This window comes from Diceros bicornis, chromosome 2, assembly GCF_020826845.1.
Source record: "Diceros bicornis minor isolate mBicDic1 chromosome 2, mDicBic1.mat.cur, whole genome shotgun sequence".
NCBI lineage: Eukaryota > Metazoa > Chordata > Mammalia > Perissodactyla > Rhinocerotidae > Diceros > Diceros bicornis.
This window is the reverse complement of record NC_080741.1, coordinates 61,522,722-61,542,808: the sequence shown is the minus strand read 5'-3', so window position 1 is coordinate 61,542,808 and position 20,087 is coordinate 61,522,722. Positions and strand designations below refer to the sequence as shown.

Sequence of the window (20,087 nt, the reverse complement as noted above, 5' to 3'; positions counted from 1 at the left end):
AAATATTAGTGATTTAATTCTCACTCAGCATCTTCTTAAATACTAGAGATCCAGTTTAGCAAAGCAGCTAAGTCACGAAGTTGCTAAATGCATGGCCTGCAAGTTAAACTGCCCAAGTTCAACATTTACCAGATGGGTAATCATCGTTAAACTATTCAAGTTTTCTGTAACTCAAGGTTCCTCATCTATACGACAGATACAATACTAGTATCTATCGTATAAGGTTGTTGAAAAGAGTAAAATCTATGTGAATTACTTAGCCCCTAGTAAGCCCTCAGTAAAGATTAGCTGCCATCACTATTATTAATATCATTAAGAAACATTTTCCACACAACTGCTGACCGACTCTTATGGAAAAGCAAAGAAAAAAAAAATTCAGGACTCCAGTATCATATTTCTATTATCAAAAAGGATTTTTTGTGGCCTTCAACCTTCTGCTCATTAAAAAAAATCATTCTATTATATAAGAGGAATGAAGCAGGGGCTAGATGGTAGAGATTTGTTCTCAATGGACCACAAAGTTATTCTTGTCACCAAAGAAATGGACTATAATCTAAAATGCCCAGCCATCAAAAATAGTAACTCCTTGAGGTGGGGGAAGAAAATAGAATGAAGAAGAGAAAAACTGAATGAACTCTCTCTGGCCCATCAGCTACTGGAATGCCAAATCAGAACGCTTTCTGCAGGAGAGAATTACAAGGTGAGTGGTGTTAGACAGATGCTTCCCAAGCAGGCATTGAGTGGCTGCCTTAGGTTTTGGGGGACCAGAAGGCAGCTAACAGCAACATATAAAATAAATAAGAGAATTACTAGCTGGATTTCTGGATGGTCATCTTGAGGCCTGAAACTAACCCCAGTGTTTCTCAGCCTCAGAGAATGATGCAGAAAATGACCTGCTTCTAGTAGGAAACGCTCTCTTTTTGCATGAGAAAGCAATGAATTTATATAGCGACTTTAGCTAAGAAAAATCATTTAAGTATACAGATTCACCTATCATTCCACCTCCCGTCCAAATCTCTTCAAATGTAAAGTGATAACAAACCCTGAAACCTTTTCTGTTTTTTCATGGAGGTAGTAGAACGACGATGGTCTCTCAAACAGCCTAAAAGCAAAAGCAGCCCGTGATTCCAGTGTTATTTCAATTCTCTACTAGTCACGTTAACTTCTTTTCTCCTAACAACTCATGTGGTCTCTATTTAGGATTTGCCTTTCTTCCCATTCTTCCTTCTGATGTTCCTTCTTTATTTACAGTGAAGGGAGAAAGGCAATAAAAGCAGAAAAAACAAGAAAATTGGACTGTTTGTCCAAACGTGACCCACTCAGTTGAAGATAATTGGAGGTGTTGATAAAAAACATCACCTCAACCTAGCGATGTGTACTCACTTGACAGGACTACCCAAATCAGAACTGAATGGAACCAAAAATGAAAGAAGGTTTCAGATTTTCTTAGAGAAAATAACTTCTTAAAATTAGATGAGAGGAATTAACAAAGACCCTCTGGAGACAGTCTGAGGAAAGACCAACCAAAATGATTAAAGTGATGGAGGATAATTCCTGTGTGGAAAAGTTAAAGGAAGTGGAATTGTTTAGCCTGAAGAAAAGGCAAGTAAGGAGTAACTTGATTAAAGGTCCCTATATGTGGAAGATGCTGACCAGCTCTTCTCCATATCTAGAGAAGGCCAGATAAGAGGAAAGTGGCTTAAATTAAAGCCTCAGAGACGTGAGCTGAATGGAGGGAGGACTTCCTTAACTTTCAGGGTGATTTTTTTAAAAAATCGACGGGGCTGCCATATATAGCAAGTTAGACCGGAAATTTTCGAGAAGAGACAGCCATCTGTCCTGAAGTAGTTTAATCTCTGAGATGCCAGCAAAGGAGGGCCTAAGAGACTGTCTCAGCAAGACGACTACAAGGTTTGTTTATTCTCTAGACTACGTGCTTCTTTCGCAGCTAGCATTTAGGTCTCCTAAAAAGTTTATTTCTGATGCCTCAGGAAAGAATTAGTCATATAACTGTAAAAAGAGGCAGGTTCTGAATTTAACACAAAAATGCTTTCGCTGAAACTGCTCTTACAGCTTAATGACACGCTTAGGCTTAAAAGCTCGGCCACTTTCTTGTCATTAACTTAACCTGCCCCAGGATTTTGAAGGAAGGATGTGATGGTTCTGAGAGTGAACTGATAACCTGAATGTTATATTGTCAACTGGATCATAGCTTTGCTTGACAGTCACACAAAAGAGGAAGAGGAGGACAAGTTCAGCAGACTCATCAAATGTCCTTCGGTCGGTTGGCAGCGTTCAGGAAAACTGTCATTCCTCTATGAATGAAAATTGCCAGTGCCCTCTCTCGTTGGCAACTGGCACGCTTGGCCATTGAGTGGAAACTCGCATGACCCCTGGATTGGCAAGGGGAGTCTACGTATTTCACTTCGGCAGGTGAGCAGCGATCATCTGGCCCAGAAATCTACTGACACATCACTACACAGCTGCTTCAGGTTGTCCCTTGATCCTTACCCTTGCCTTGCAACTCAACTCGCTAAAGGTGAAACTAACCACCAGGTGGACCTCCACTTGTTTAATTCCAAGGGATGCCATGTACAGGGACAACAATGAGAAGCTGCCTCCTAGACTTGTGCAACATGGCAGCCCTGCATAACGCTGGACCCGTAGAACAAACTTCACTAAGTTGTGTCAAGTTGTGTCTCTCTGGGCCTCTGACAGGACCACATGTTTGGTGCTTACTCTCCGACTCTTCTAGATCTGCCCCACAGTGATCCTGTTAAAATGTACATGAAATCACGTCACATCTCTGTTCAATACCTTTCGACAGCCTCCCATTCTCACGGTGGGGCCCTGATGAGCTGGCCTGTGCCTATTCTCCAACCTCAAAGCTCTTACTCTCACTACCTGGGTTCAAAATCTTATTTTGAAGCCCTACTTGCTAAATGTGTGACCTTGGTCAAGGTAATGTTTCTGTGCTTCAGTTTCCTTACTTGTACAATAGAGATAACATCATTACCTACCTCATGTGGTTTTTCTTACTAGTAAATGAGCCACTATAGATAAAGCATTTGGACTAACTCCTGGCACACAGCACGTGCTCATTAAGTATTATTATCATCACTATTACTAATACTATTATTATTTTATGAGGAATGTGGTAACTATGATTGTGCTCTAAGCTTCCAACACCTGTAAGATGCTCTATCTGCTTCTTCCTCCTTATAATGTACATTTATCAAACTCATTATGTGACAGGTACTTTGTTATGCACTTTACAAACATTACTTTGGTTTCTAACATTTTTAGTTTCAAACAATGATATTAAAGTAACATTATTAAAAACACTATTATTATATCACTAACACTAGCAGCTAATATTTACTGAGTGTTTATTACATGCAAGGCATTGTGCTGAGAGTGTTATGTGCTTTCTCTTACTTAATATTCATAAAAATTCCCAAACAAAGGTGGTATTATCATATGATTATTATTATTTTTCACTTATGAGGAAACTGGGCTTAGAGACATTAAGCAACTTGCCCAAGAACCAAGAGGTGAAGTGAGGATTAGAAACCTAGGTCTGTGTGTTTCTGTTTTTCATGCTTTCAGTCACTTGATGCCACATGCATAAACAGCCCTCAGCATTATTCACTGAAAGAGTAACACTGCAGCGGAAAAGTTGAATGTGATGATAGTAGAAGTCCCTAAAATTCCTTTTAGGCCCTTCCACGCAGCACATCCACCACTGGTAACATAAAACTGCTTGCACTTCTCTGCACAGGAAACACAGAAAGAATTGGGAACCGTGAAAAAGATGGCAGGTGCAAGGAAAAAATGCTCCCACCTCACAAAGCCTGCACTTTTATTCACCTTACTCTTTTCCGGAGGCAGGTAATAAACACACTCGGATTTATCTTTACTTTAATATAACTAATGAAGTCTTTATCATTTAGTAAAAATAAATGAAAGTTTTTATTTCCATCATATTAAACTGACTTTTTAAACTTTTGAAGTGAACATGTAAAACATTTCTTCCTTTTATCCCTGCTTTGAGAGTTGTAATTGCATTTTAACTGGTGCTGTTTCAAGAACAATTTTAACCTTGAATTGCAAATGTGTTGGCTGGAAGTGTATATAAATCATTTCAACTTAGTTTTTATTAGAAAAATATTAAAGAGAATAATTAGTTTTTAATCTGTTGGTTCGAATCAAAGGAAAGTTGAAATCTATTCATGCCATTCATGTGCAGCAAGAGCTCTCATCCATAAGACATGGGGAGGGGACCGTCGTGGCTGAAGGGGGGAAATGAGAGAAAATCAAAAGTAATATAATTATGAACCATTAAAAGGCTGATGTGTATAATATTTTATAGGATGGGGCTATTAAACAAAGCCATAATAAGCATAATAATAGACTCCAGGGTAAGCATTAGGAACTGAAATGTCACACCTAAGGTCACAGAAAATCTTTGGCTTCACCATACATTTGAAGAGTGACAGGGCAGGCCCTGTTTTGTTGCCTCCTTATTAAAAACGACAATAATGATGGAATATTAAATTCCCAATAGCCTGGAGCATCCCAAGTTTTACTTATTGAACCACGGCTGCAGAAATAAAACTCGAGAATAGCTAGCAACTACGCGGCCATGTCCCCCTGTAGTGACAGACAGTTATGCACGAAGGCAATTATAGAAAGGCCTTCTACAGCAACAAAAGGATTTACCCATAATTAACAAAAAAGCTATCTGTTGTGGATTAATAATGACACCTTCACCCCACCATTTAAGAAACCTTCTTTATTCACGTGCACTGCATATTATGTAGTGTTGGGATAGAAACATTCTGAATTATGTGATTCATTAATTGTTGTGGCCTGGAGATAAGCATAAGAGCTGCAGTAGCCAGTAGCCATATGTGGCTACTCCACTAGAAATGTGGCTAGTCCCACACATTGAAATGATAATACTGTGGATATACTGGGTCAAATAAAATATATTATTAAAATTAATTTCACCTGTTTCTCTTTACATTTTTTAATGTGGCTCCCAGAAAATTTAAAACAATGGATGCGGCTTGTGTTTTATTTTTACTGGAGAGTGTTGCCCTAGAGGCTTGGTGATCACCTCATAACGGCAACCAAAAACCCACCTAGTATCTCCCTAGCACTTCCTGCAGTGTCAGGCAGTCTAGGCATTCTACACACATTCCATCATTTAATCTTTGTAATGACTCCATGAGGTGGGTATTATTATCATCCCCATTTTACAGATGAAAATCGAGGTACTGAGTAGCAGAGTAGTTGAGTAATTTAGCTGAAGAATGGAGCCTGGAATGGAACCCAGGCAGTTTGGCTACAAATGGAACATAGTCTTAATTCAAAAGAGCTGCTCCACCCTTTATGACAGAGATAACGTTGGTTAAAAAAACAGTCATGCAAATAATCCTCTCCTATCCACTCCAGCTTACCGTTAGAAAGAAAAAAAAAACACATCAAACATCCAAAAGCAAACAAACTAGACATGTTCAGACTTATTTATTGCCTTTCTGATAGAGCCCCCAAGAAGCACTTAAATAAAACTCATGCTCGGGAAAATTATGGACAGTGTCATATTTTAAACTACAGGAGGCAAATAGTCCTGGAAAGGGAAGGTTGGGATAGTCTCCAATGGCCAAAGCACCATCATTTGAGAGCCACTGTTCTGGAATAAAACACACCCTAGTACACTAGACTCAAAACGATCATGTTCTTTGACTGATCATGAACACAATGCTCCTTTGACCTACTAACACCAGGGCTGAGAGTGCTACCATTTTGTTTTGGTGACAAAGTCATGGCATGATTTTTGCCTGACATTTACAGTAGATTATTCTGTGGAGTCACATAAGCCATGCTGACTGCTGGCCAACCAAGCCAACGTGTGACTCCATTAGCAACACCGTATTTAGAGCTAGATTATCACAAAGGCCAGAGCCAGAGTTCACCGGCTATAGGGCTGGGTTGAATGTCCAAGTAGACTCACAAAAGAGAACAAAAGAGGAAAAATAAGTAGTTTCTCATAATTACTGTAGAAAGTTTCAAAGAAATCCACATCACATAAGTCAACAGTTTTTGCTAACCACTATATTTTAGGGTGAACATGCTCTCATTTTCACTGCTTCCAAGCACCGAGACTGGGTAAGAGAGACGAAGAGAGAGGAGACAGAGACTTTGGAGAAAGAGAAGTATCAAGGACCAGGAATGTTTTCTTTCTGATAGAAGCAGACATGGAATTCTGTCTACTTGGCTTTTTGGAATTGGCTGTTCCCCTTTCTGAAATGAACATTCTGTGCTAACTTCAGAAAGAATGTTGGCAGGGTCAGGGTGGGAAGGTCTCAAGCGATAATACTTGGATGGCTAATGCCTTCCTTTCCAAGGGCTGACACAGCTGTGACCTCTACGCAGCTTGCCAGCAAGAATCCAGTTTGGCCACATGAAAATGAGTTGTTTTCCTCCCTCGTGAGAGAGATAGGGATACGTGAAGCTGTGCCTGATAAAAGTAAAATATTATCTGAAGATGGTTTATAGTAAAGAAACTGGGAGGCCAATATGATTAATGTATTTCTTCACTATTTCCTTGAAACCATAATACCTACAAAGAAGTCATATATTGGAAGTCACAGAGAAAAACTCTTTCCTGATTTCTTCTCTCTGAGTAAATGAGTAGCAGGAAGAGTAAATAGATGTTAAAAAAGCACCTTCTAAGAGGCTCAGTTACCATGAGCCAAAATGCTTCTCATTGGCAAACACTTGGTCAGATATCCTAGCCTAAAACTCTGCCTTTTATTTGGACCCGCTAATCTGAAACTGCAATAAAACCCAGTATGTGTTAATGGTCCTTATTTCTCCCCAACTAAACAATTCCCACTCTGGGCCTCTCCCCTTCACAGGGTGCCCTACAAAAAAACTGGCCAAACTTGTATTTCTTAACCTCACTATCTCAAGCCATTATATCTTTGAAAACAAAAGGTTTGATCTTAATTGACAAAAAGGATCCCTTTTCAAAACCCCCTTCCCCAACCCTGAGGATACAAATATTTGGACTCCAATTTTATTTTATTTTAATAAAACCACGCTGGCTTCACCATTAGGAAGAAAACTCGTTTCATACTTCATTATCTCCTTAAGCCTGGCGGATCCTGTTCAGCAACCAAATTGCTTGTACTCCTTTCTTCATCAGAGTGGAATTAAAAGAAAAAAAAAAGTCTCAAAGTAAAATGTCTGCCAACAGCAGTGAGGCCAAATAAGTCTGTTTAGCCTGGCCCCACACCGCCTAACTTTGTAAGTGGGATAAAGTGTCTCTCCTGCACACAGCTCCTTCTAAACAACCTGCTCCATTTACCCCCAGAGGGGCAACACTGGATGGCTTAGGATGCTACCGGGAGCCTCTGCTGATTTCTTTGAGGATGGACACACAACCCAAGGCCAGCCAATCCATTGGTTGGCCAACTTCTATTCAGGTCTATCTTCTTGAATACTTGACATAGCACCCAAACTATTGTCAGTTGGTAGATGGCCCTTGAGTTGAAAGGTCAGCTGGTACTAGAATAACCATACTGGGCGATGCAACCAGAAGAAAACAAACTGAGAGAGAGGAGAGACAAGAATTTTGCAAAAGTACCAAATCACAAAGCTGCGGCAGAAACTCCAAGATTTAAGAGCCCACGTGGCCCCTGAAAGAGAGAGTGAAGCATGTGCCGCACGTGCTGGTTACGGTCCTGGTCATGGCTGCTTCGTCTCAGAGTGCCTCCACTATTGTTTCTTCAAAATACTCCTTCTACTTGACCTACTCTAAGCAGGTTTCTGTCTGCTACATCCGAAACAGACCTGACCAGGACACCATCTGACCCTATTTCCCTTACTCCCTATTCTGTATTCTCTGCCTTTGTTAGGAAAATCTTCGGACTATTCCCCATGCCAGCCAGGTTCATAACCTTGTTGCCTGTGGCTTCAGATATATTACTGATTATCACATAATCCCAAAATTTCCCCCTTCCCTCTACAACATCAATACTCCTGGCTGTCAAGCTCTGGAAAGGCATTTCTATGAATGGCCCTGATAGGAAACTTCCATTTTTAGACAGTCCTGGTTAATGGCTGATATTCACTTTCCTGCAAATCTTACCCATTGTTCCTGGCTCTATGTTCTGGAATTATGGAGAAGAAATCTACTCCTCTTCCACTCCAGTACACGCTGCATTTGTGACAAATAACACAGCCCCTCTAACAATTTTCCCCTTCCATCTATTATTCCTCATGAAGTGATTTCAAGGCCCCGCACTCCCCTGGTGGCTCCTCTTCCTCTGACATTGCCCCCAACCCCAACTCCGTTTCACCAATTCCTACCCACAGTTAAGTGCTCAGCCTAAATCCACCTTCCTATGAAATCTGCCCAGGCCACACTCAGAGAGAAGCAGTTCAGTGTAAGGGTCAGCAACCTGGGTTTTGGAATCAGAAGAATGCAGGCTTGGTTTTGTCTTCAACGTCCATTAACCACGAATCCTTGGGCATGCTACCCAATCTCTCCATACCACGATGTCCTGATGTGTACCATCACGGTGCAATACCCTTCTCTCAACGTTGTTTTGCAAGTGGGTAAGCTGACCGTATGTAAACTACTTAGCACACAGAAAGAGCTCAATCAATGGTATCTTTTCATGTATACAAACCTCTCCCTTTTCTGAACTTTGGCTAGGTTTAGTGGTTCAGAGATGATCTTTTGGATCAGACACTATGGTTTGGTAATCAGTTGCATGACCTTGGGCAAGTTACTTCACTTCTGTGTCTCTCCTCTACAAAATGAGGGTACAGATAGTACCTACCTCATAAAACTACTGTTCATGAGGATTAAATGGATTAACACATATAAAGAGCTAAGAAGAGTTCTTGGCACAAGACATCATCATCATCATAGAGGATAGTTATTATCTCTTCAAGATTGAATACTTACATAATACCTGATCCCATGCTTGCAATTCTCCTCAGCTAGTTAATTTACGGCTGAGAAACCATGTTTTATATTTTACAATTCTTGGGTTCAAAAACATGTTTGTTGGAAAAAATGAAGGAATCAATGAGGAGCAGACAATCAAAAAAAAAAAAAAAAATCCTTACTGATATATTCTAGCAATGTCAGATAGTCAAGTCAACACAAAACAAGTAAACACAGAAACCCCATTTGGGGCCGGATATCTACCTGATGGTAAGAGATGGGGACAGGCTTCCGGAAGACTATCCACTCCACAATTTCGCTACATGGTGGAGTGGTCAAAGAACCTGTGTACCGGTAATAGCTGCCCAGGGATGAAGGCAGGAGATCCCGGAGGACGAAAGGATCCAGAAAGGTCTCCTTCTCTGTTTGGGAGAAGAAGGGAAAAAGAAGCACAATGATAAGTCGTACCATGCTGCAGACACACAGTCAAAACCCTCAGTATGCTGGTGCCGTATCACAAGCCTTATGTTTGTTTACATCCTGAGAAGCACTAGCATTTGGTGGTGGGAGGGCCACAGAAAACAAAGCAGTGTTTCCCAAGGTGTGTTCTGAGGCACGATACTGCACTGTATTTCATGAAAAACGGGTTCCATGATGAACAACACTGAACAACACTGCAGTCCCTCCCTCTTCCCCCAGGAAATAGACAAAACATTAGCATATTAAAGTCTCTGAGACGACCTGCAGAAAAGAAATGGGCTTGATTTTGTTTAACCCACTCCTTCCCAATCTTGTTTCACCATAGAACCCTTCTCCATCTAATACGTATGAACTAATAATCAGTGGAACAAACTGGGTATCTGTATGTAAAGAAATCTATAAGCCAATGGTAAAGTGCAATTCCATAGTTGGTTACATCTCATGATGGTTTCATCCAAGGCCTATCCAAATCAAAGTGAAACCTAACCAAGGCAAAACCCTGAACTTATAAAATGATGGCCCTGAAAATAGGCTTCTTTTTATAAAAGAGAAAGGGTCTTCTCTTAAGTAGAAGAAACGACATTTAAGCTGAGACCCAACAACGATATCTTACAATAACTCTATGGGGAAAACAAGGTATAGAAGAGGTGAGTGCTGGCCCACGGTCACATAGCCCCCAAGTCGCAAAGCTGGGATATGAACCCAGGCACCTTGACACCAGAGCTTGCGTGATTCTGACTCAGCTAAAGAAGGAGCAGAAGTTAACTAGGTGAGGGGCGAAAGAGGAGAAGAAGAGCATTTTAGGCGTTGGGGCAGCATGTGCAAGGGTCCTGAGGCAGTAGAAAATAGTGCAACAGAGATTAGGGCTGTGTTATAATTCTCTCAGTCAGGCTCAGTAGATCATCCAGCACCTTTCATGAATCAGAGAAGGTTCTAGGCCCTACATGGGTCTCCAAAGGTCTAGCCCTGAATTTAAGTCTGGGATTCCTTTCTTATCCTTCTTAGGGATGTAATAAGGTTATTATAGTCCTGCTAATGGCTTCCTTTAGCTCCTTGATGGTCTCCACCACCAGAACCCAGGACATTCCTGGGGGACCTAACAGCTCCAGGTTATTTCATGGACACATCTGTGCCTATAGGAATATTCTTCCCAAGCCTCATACCTCCTTCCTCCTCTTCTTTCATGCAGAGCAACCAGTGCAGGTATTTGGGCAAATGTGTATCTTTCGACTCAAGAGGTCTAAGTAACTGGGGGATAATGTAAAAACCCCAAGAGACATCAACTATATTAGAATAATTAAAATGGCAATTTCCATTTGAGAGAGATTAGTTGAAGAAACATTAACATTGATTTAGCTTTTCCTACATGTCAGGCACTATTCTGAGTATTTACATGTTGCAAACATTTAAACAGCACGTACTATATGTGCCAGGCCCTGTTCTAAGAGCTTTATAAAGATTAATTTATTTAATACTTAAAATAGTTCCATGAAGTAGTCCTATTATTATCATCCCCAATTTACCCCTAAAATGCACAACCAGGTAGCTGAGTTTAGAATCTAGACTTTCGTCATTCTTAACCCATCAGTCTACTCTTTCACTTTACAACCCTATGAAGTATGTACTTTCAATACTCCAGTTTTACAGATATGGAAATCAAGGCCCAGAGAGGTTAAATGACTAAGCCCAAGGTCACTAGTGAACAGTGACATAGCAGCAGTTATTCATGAGGCTCGGAAACCTTAGCTGATTCTCATATAGGTTTTCAATCCCTTTTTTAAAAGGAAAAACTAAATATTAACCAATAAATGCAAAAGTCTTCCAATCATAGGGTTCTATAATCAAAATGACAAAAGCGGTTTCTGTTGGACAAAAGACCGGAAATAACGGAATTGCCCCTCCGCCCACTGGCAAGTTTGGGCTTTAATTTAAACCTGGTTACCAGCCGCCTAATGATGGGGGAAATCGCTGCAGGCGTGCTTGGCTGGGCCTGGCTTGGCTGGGAGGAGAAAATATTTTGGCCTTTTCTTGCTGTCTCTGCGCTTCCTGGGCTGTGTAAATAGTCAACACGAGGCCCCAAGCGATAGAGGCTGCATAGGGCTTGGCATCACGAACCACAAAATCACCATGTTCATTTCTCCCTCATGTTGTAGGAGAACTTGGCGGCACACTGTGGCACACCAACCCGCCTTAGGATCAAGGGCTCCAGACTGAATGACCAGAAAACCTTGAGCGTTTTCTCCCAGGGGCCTGATCCCATATTAGGGCTGCAGTTGAGCATGCTGTATGCAGCCAGGTGGTGACAAGACAGTTCCTGCAAGCTTATGGCAGCAAAGCCCCCATCCAAAGCACCCACTTAAGGAAGAGGCTGTGGCTTTAAGGACCATAAAAAGATAAAGCAGAAACACCTGCCCCCCCAATCTGAGGTGGCTGGATTTCAGAAGGGAACACTGCTTCAGCAGGATCAGGACTCCTAAATAAGTTCTTGCAGGTCTCGTGAATTTGGCAGGACTGATGGACACTGCAGACGTGACCAGTGCTACAAGTGCAGCAGGGCTTCTCTATCCTTGACCAACCCAAGGGCTTCAGAGGCAGGTTCTGGCTTTAACTGATTTGAAGGTGCAATCAGATGGGTGGCAGGTCAGGCAGACCTGGGGAGGGGGACAGAGAAGGAGGGCTCACTGCTTGTTGATCCCACCACCGACCCTGCCAATGGATCTTAGGACGCTGAGACCTGGAAGGGCCTTCGACCACTCTAGTACAGTGACTTCAGGAGCCAAAGAACCCTTTCTTCAAACAAAATCTTACACAGGAGCCAAGCAGCTCGACGTGCAGCCACTGCGGTTGAAGCTGAGCTGGGAACCCAGGGACACTTTGAAAACCACCAATTTAGTTCAATTTTTAATTTTACGCTGGAGAAATGGGAGAACAGGGTGAAATAAGGGACCCCAGGTCAAAAACTCGAGGCGAATACAAAGACTTGGATGGAATTCTTTCTTCAAAGAAACCACTTAGGATCTGGAACAGTTAAGCCTGGAAGCAGGAAACATCCCCTAGTACTGAATGCCTACATGAACCCTTGCCGCATCAGCACCTCACTCCTCCATCCCTACAGAGGTCGGTGAAGAGAGCAGATTCTCGGCCTGCCGGATTCAAATCCCAACTCCTCCCCTGTGTGATCTTAGGCAGGTTATTAAACCTTCCTAGGCTGTTGTGAAGATTAAATAAGTCAATACGAGAAAGGGGTTCAGAAAGAGCCTGGAACATAGTAAGCAAATGATAGATATTATTCTTACTCTAATTCTTATTACTTGTATTATTATTCCTCAAAACTACCAAGGCTTACCCACGTACATCTTACAAAGCCATGTACTTCCTTTAATGTTTGTGCATGTGTCTTATTTTTTTAACGGGATTATTAGTGCCTTAAAGGTGCACGTGTCTGAAAAATTCTCCATCAACCTGAGCAGTATAGGTAAGAGTTTTCTTTGCCAAAGCTCTAGCATGGGCTATGAAATCAACTGACATTTAACAGCTGTGTGACCTTAGGGAACGGTCTTAACCTCTCTGAGCTACTTCTTTTATATGTAAAATGGGATATTTACTGAGAATATTTACCGCTCAGGGTTGCTGTGACAATTAAGCAAGCTAATAGATGGAAGGGGTTTAGACAGTGCCTTGTCAACCTTCATTTATCAAAGCAAGCATTTGGCTGAGAGCAGGCTGGCTCATTTTGTGTTTTAAGCCAGGGATTAGCAAATGTTTTCTGTAAAGTGGCTGATAGTAAATATTTTAGGCTTTGCAAGCCAGGAGGCAAAATTGAAGATGTTATATAGGTACTTATATAACAAACACATTTCCGCAACCTTGTTAACGATATTCAAAATGCTAATAATAATCGAACACAATTTTTAAAATATACATCTACTAAGAAGAAGAATTCTTTTTTGGGGGGGGAATCACATTTCACTTAATTAGCATTCGAATGTAAAAACCATTCTTAGCTCGGGGGCGTACAAAAATAGACAGTGGAATGGATTCAGCCCTTGGGCCACATTTTGCACACCCCCCACCCCATTTTAAGCCAGGTGTTGGGGGGTGGGGAACAAGCGTTAGAAAGTCACCTTGATAGTCATGGCTAGAACGAGGGGGACATGCTAAATGTTCAGGTGCCTCCATCATTACTGATCATTTCTTTTGTGAACACACATTACAGAATTAACTCTTGAGTTGTTTCCTTTCCCCCTAGAATTCTCTAAGTTCCAAGTGAACATCAATTTTTTTTTTTTAAAGATTTTATTTATTTATTTTTTCCCCCAAAGCCCCAGCAGATAGTTGTATATCATAGCTGCACATCCTTCTAGTTGCTGTATGTGGGATGCGGCCTCAGCATGGCTGAAGAAGCGGTGCGTTGGTGCACGCCCGGGATCCGAACCTGGGCCGCCAGCAGCGGAGCGCGTGCACTTAACCGCTAAGCCACCGGGCCGGCCCTGAACATCAATTTTTACTGATCTTTCTGAAATTCTGTTTCTTACTCAGTCCCATAGGCAGTGCTCCACTGGCAAATGGGGTGCTCATAATGCTTAATTGTAAGTTAGAAATCATTTTGGAAATGGTAGCCCTGTATTTCTAGCACTGCCTGCCAAGCCCGCATAAGCCACAAGGTGCTCCGCTGGCTGGACCTGAGACCGGGAGTTCCTGAGAACAGCCACTGGGAAGAAGGAAGAACGCACTTTTCAGCTGGCAACATAAACTCTTCCATTAAGAAAATCTTAATAAATGCATATGTCATAAAGTGGAGAGAAATGCTAGAGCCGGGCCCCCTGGGCTAGAATCCTAACTCCTTTACTCAAAGGTCTGACCTAAGACAAGCTATGTAGCCTCTATGTAACTGTTTCCTCATCTGTAAAATGGGATTATAATAGTATCAATCACATAAGGAGGTTCTGAGTATTAAATGAATTAACATTAGGTAAGGGCTTAGGAGAATGTCTGGCACAGAATAAGCACATGTAAGTGCTTGTTAAAGAAATCTTGTTATAATAGGGCAGTTTGGCTTCAAACCCATCGTGATCAGAGCATTCTGCCTCCAACTTTTATCCTAATTACTAATTTGAATTCAAAACATTCCTATCCCAGCCACTTAACTAGTTGAGAAAAATATTTGAAATGCTACTTATACCACCATTCATTCCATTATACCATAATAAGCAGGTACTGTGCACTACTAGATAAAAGAATTGAAAAGTAATGAATCTCGTATTCCACTTTCAAGGATCCCAGTGCTGTATGCAGACAATATTATATTTTAATAATTAATTGTTCATCAAAGAAAAAGATGAGGAACAGGGATGCAAAATTCAAAGTTATTCAAATTGCAAAAATGAATAATGTATGACTTTTATATTAAATACACACTGTATTAAGTAGTCTACATTTCACCCAACTCTGTCTTTCATTTTTAAGCATTTTGAACGACAATATGAATAATCAGTTAGGGGAGGTTTATTTAGAAAAAGAAATACCTTATTTGAATGCAAATGGAGTACATCTGGAGATGATTAAATTTTTCTTATCAATTAGAAAATTTTGTATGAGGACTTGAAAGTCATGGTCAACCATTAAACCCAGCGCAGCCCAGTTATCCTTGCAGTTTCCTTTCAACATTAAATTATATCTGCCTCAATTCTGTTCAATTTCTTATTTCTGATAGCAGTGCCAGGAGGCAATCTTTAATTAAAGGAAATTTGAAAGATTCAAACATGCATAATTGGATTAAAAATGTGATCATTAAAACATTAGATGATAATCATCTGATTGATTGCATTTTTCAGTGTGTTAACCTAATATTTTCAACGTTTTTAGTTATACAGGAAAAAAGAAAGCCTTTATAAAACATGATAAACAATCAACATATAGATGAGACCTATGCAGTAACCAAGAATTATGGAATGATACTGAAAACACACATGAGCACACACACACCACTAAACAAAGTATTACATTGGAAGCTGTATGGACAGCGTGCACTGGTCTCTAGGGGAAGAAAAGCTGTGCCACCCCCAAAACAAGTAATCAATCAGTGTCAGGGATGTGTATAAGATAAACTAACAACAGAAAGCCCAAAGCTTCTTTAGCCCCAATGATTGTTAATTTCTTCAGGGTTTCCCAAAACTTTTTATAAGGAAAAGCTATTAACTTTTCCTTAAATGCTTAACATCACTGGGGTAGGACTGGCCTTCTGCTTCGTGTTGGGGAGGGTAGGGAGGGAGTGACAGTGGAAAAAACCGGGTGTTAGGTCACTCTAAAAGGGGAAAGAAGATAGTGCTCAATTGAATGTGTATGCAAATCACCTGGGAAGCTTGTTAAAATGTAAATTCTGATCCAGTAGGTCTTGGGTGGGGGCTGAGATTCTGCATTTTTAATAATGCTGACCACACTTGAGTAGCCAGTTTCTACAAGGACTGTAGCAATGGGCCCCTATATCCTCTGCAGCCTTAGGCACTGCCACTTTCTGACTCGTAGGTATAGTTACACTGGCCTCTGCTATCTCAAGATCACACTACCCCAGGGCCTTTGCACAGGCTCTTTACTCTGCCTAGAACACTTCTTTACTGCTCTCTTCACGGCTGATTTTAGACCAAAAGCCTTTCAGCTGCTAACAACTTAGTCATATTTGAATGACATGTTTCTCAGTGAGATCTCCCTGACTACTGTTTTGAAAATGGCAATTTTAAGGGCAGGCTCATTGAGAAGTAAGCATTTGATTAAAAACCTGAAGGTGGAAGTAAGCCATGTGGCTACCTGAAGAGAACATTCCAGGCAGAGAGAAAAGCGAGTGCAAAGGGATTCTGCCTGGTACGTGGCTGGAGTGAAGTGAGCAAGAAGGAAAGTAGAAGGAAAAGTTTAAAAGCCCCAGATTTGGCAGGTTCTAGAGGGGCAAAATCAGCTTCTGGTTAAGTACAATCTGGAATTCGGCTAAAAGTTGTGAAGAGGCTAAAACACTAGACATAGAGTCAGCAGCTCTGGGTTAAGTCTGGACCAGCCATGAATGGGCTGTGTGATCTGCAAGGAGTGATGAGTCTGACAGGCTGGTGACAGAGGGTCCTGCTGAACAGGAACAGGAAACAGGAGGTGTCAGGGAGGGGGAAATTTTCCCCTTACTCCTCTTGAATTCTTCTGGCTGAACTAATAAAAAAATCCTCAAGACAGAACAACAGGAGAAAGACCAATTTAATACATACGCACGGGAGATCATAAAAATGACGTTTAGACAGTGAACAGAGCAGACAGTTTATCTTTTTAGACAAAGAAACAATAAATTTGTGAGAATTTGACAGGGCAAAGAAATTTAGGTTTGGGTGCTTAATTAGTAAGGAATTTAAGCAGAGTGGGTTTGAGGTAGTAAATTAGTAAAAGAATTAACAAGGTTTGTATAAACAGGTTCTTGGCCCTGAACTCCCTAGCTCTGGTGATAAGGATGTCTCTCTATCTCCTGGTGCAGACGTAGATAAATCTACCTTTCATATGGTAGATTTATCTCCTGCTTTCAAGGGGAACAGAGAGAGGAGGGTCAAAATGCCCTTTTTGCATTAGCTGCTTCTCAAGTAACATTAATTCAAAATAATCAATATGCCATTGTGGTATACTTTGGGGTGGCCTGCCCCAGGCCCCGACAGAGGTCAGGACTGAAAGAAAGAGCCTGAGGGCCAGAACCCAGGGATTTTAAGATCATGGCATCTAGACGCCATCAGGGAGGTCAGAAAGCATTAGATTATAATTAAGATGGGGGCAGAGGTTTCCCAGAGGGAGCTGAGGAATTAATTTTATGATCTAAATACAAGCAACGATACTTGCTCTATAGGACTGGATGTTGACTATCAGGCATGTCATCTCTCTGTCATCAAGAAGGATGATGAAATGGGAAAGACAGGGCAGTGGAAATGAGGCTTGACCGTTATCAAGATGTAGCTATCTACAAGGCTTCATGATAGATGATTTTATTTTTTTATTTTTTGTGAGGAAGATCAGCCCTGAGCTAACATCCATGCCAATCCTCCTCTTTTTGCTGAGGAAGACTGGCCCTGGGCTAACATCGGTGCCCATCTTCCTCCACTTTATATGGGACGCCGCCACAGCATGGCTTGACAAGCGGTGTGGCGGTGCATGCCCGGGATCCGAACCTGGGCCGCCAGCAGCGGAGCGCGCGCACCCAACCACTATGCCACGGGGCCGGCCCCATGATGGATGATCTTAAGGAACAAGCACTAGACTGAAGTTATGACAAGGTGATCCTGAGAAGTCACCTGGGGAACCAGAGAGAACTGCGAAGGTCAAGAGAGTTTCCAAGGACACTAGTTCCATTTCATTTTACAAATGAGGAAAAGGAGGTCTAGAGAGGGAAAGAGACTGAACTGAGACCACAGCGAGGTGGCGGGGAGTCTGAGTCTCCCAAGCCTAGCATTGGGCCCTTTCTACTACCCTGGTCTAGATGCCTGGGCTCTGAGTTCCTCACCTGCAGCAGATCTGAACATGATCAGGTAAGGAAATCTCACTGAAGAATGAAGAATTCTTTTAGCTTTTAAAACATAAATCGAATCCTGACACTGCCCAGCTCAAAAGCTTCCAGTGGCTTGTCACTTCATTTACAATAAAATCCAAACTCCTCACCATGGCCATGAGGCTCTACATGATCGGTCCACCTCTGCCACCCGTCTCTTCTGCCCTCTCCCTTGTTGACCACCCGCCCGCCTCCTCACCTTGCAGTCCCCTCTGCCTAGAATGCTCCCCCGAACCCTACTCCATATGGGCGATTCCTTTTCATCCTGCAGGTCTCAGCTCAAATGCCCTCTCCTGAGAGTCCACCCTGAGCCCCGCGTCTCAGCATGTTCCCGCCGCTACTAACCATCTATATCATACCTCGTGCATCTCCTTCCCAGCTTTACTTGCGTACTATCTGTCTCCCACACGAGCCTGACTGTTCCACAAGGCCAACGACCTTGCCTTTCCTGTCCACCCCATATATCCAGCATCTGGCATCAACTCCCATCTGTTTATACTAACTGGGTTCTCCAGCCTCAGCTTACCCTTCACTGACCTTAACCCCAAGACTCTATTCCCTACTGCGGGATATTCTGCAGTTCACCTCTTTTTACCAGTTCACATTCATGGTGCATGAACTCAGTGCCAAGCATTGCTGTGGTCTTTCTCTAAATGAGGCTTCACAACGCTGTGAAATAGGTATCAACATCCTGATGAGGGCTGATAACTCACCCAAGATTATGGTTGTACAGACCTGGGTCTCGCTTACAGTCTAACCAGTGTAATTGGTTAACAGTGGTCTCTTGAGCAGGCAGGAGGCTCCATTAAAGCAAGGCTGTGGCTCCTGACTATATTCCCTAGCACCCAGGGCAGTGCCTTAGAGAGTAGGTCCTTTATACATGGCTGAAAAGAACTGATCAAACTAAGCCACTAAGTAACTCTAAGTCAAAAGTGGGCAAACTGTGGCCCAGGGGCCAGATCCAGCCTAGCGCCTGTTTTTGTAAATGAAGTTTTATTGGAACACAGCCATGCCATTTGTTTACATATTGTCCATGGCTGCTTTCGGGCTACAACTGCACAGCTGAGTAGTTGCAACAGAGAATGTATGGCCAGCAACGCCTAAAATATTTGCTATCAATCCTTTTACAGAGAAAGTCTGCTAATCCCTGCTCCTATACGAAGGGTAGGATATTTCAAAGGGATGCAACAAGCAATACTATCCGAGCCTGAATGGGGCAAACGACATGGGGATGTAGATGTGTGGAGCTTATCGCTGCCTCTGAAACGCTCTCCACCAGTGGGTAGAGGATTAAATGCATGCCCCATGGCCTTCTCTATGGGCACAGTCCAGAGGAAATCCTAAAGGCCCACATTGTGGCATGAATAACTAGTGTTATTGCAGGGTCTAAGCAAGGGCAGCTGGATAGGGAGAGAGCCCACCTGATTAATCAGATTCCTGTATTCAAGTACCTGGAGGGGCGCTCCAAGGTCATGAAACAGCTTCTTCACTCTGGTTCAAAGACATCTAGCCTCCCTGAGTTTATTGGTGGTTTCAGTTGGCTAAATGTGACATTTGATGTTTGTATGAAACATATGTTGATATTAATATTTCCAAAGAGAAACTACACAAAGAGCACAGATTCTTGTCAACAATTAAGGAAATGAACATGACATTTAAATTATACAGAGTTATATGGTGACAAAAACCCAATATTATAACTGAACAGTTCCATTGTTTGTCTCTCTCCTCTACATGGTTCTGGTGGCCATAACTGACGCGGTGTGTACATTCTTTTAGCTTCTTTTTGACACTCAGTCACTGACCTAATTCACAGGGGAAAAACCAAGGCACACAAAATTAAGTGAATGTGACAATAATCAGGAAGTTAGTCGATGCTAGAAATAGAAACTGGCCCGGCAGAGATGGAAAGAGAATGCATTTCAGGGTCCAACACAACTGGTTTCAAATCATTGCTCCACTGCACGTGCTGGAACAAATTAGCCAATCTCTCTGAACCTCAGTTTACCCAAATGTAACATGGGATTAATAATTCTTATCTCACTGTGCTGCCGTGGGATTAAATAAGAGTGTATGCAT

The 20,087-nt window shown here is 42.0% G+C and overlaps 1 protein-coding gene across 5 annotated transcripts in view; it reads right to left on the bottom strand.

Annotated features, from left to right (window-relative positions):
* The window catches only part of PTPRG (protein tyrosine phosphatase receptor type G), a 680,315-nt gene that overhangs the window by 128,115 nt on the left and 532,113 nt on the right, over positions 1 to 20,087 (bottom strand). For all 5 annotated transcript variants that reach the window (XM_058562200.1, XM_058562209.1, XM_058562192.1 and 2 more), the window contains one exon: positions 9,233 to 9,390. In XM_058562200.1, coding sequence (XP_058418183.1) covers positions 9,233 to 9,390 — 158 coding nt within the window. The remainder of the gene's footprint in view (positions 1 to 9,232; positions 9,391 to 20,087) is intronic.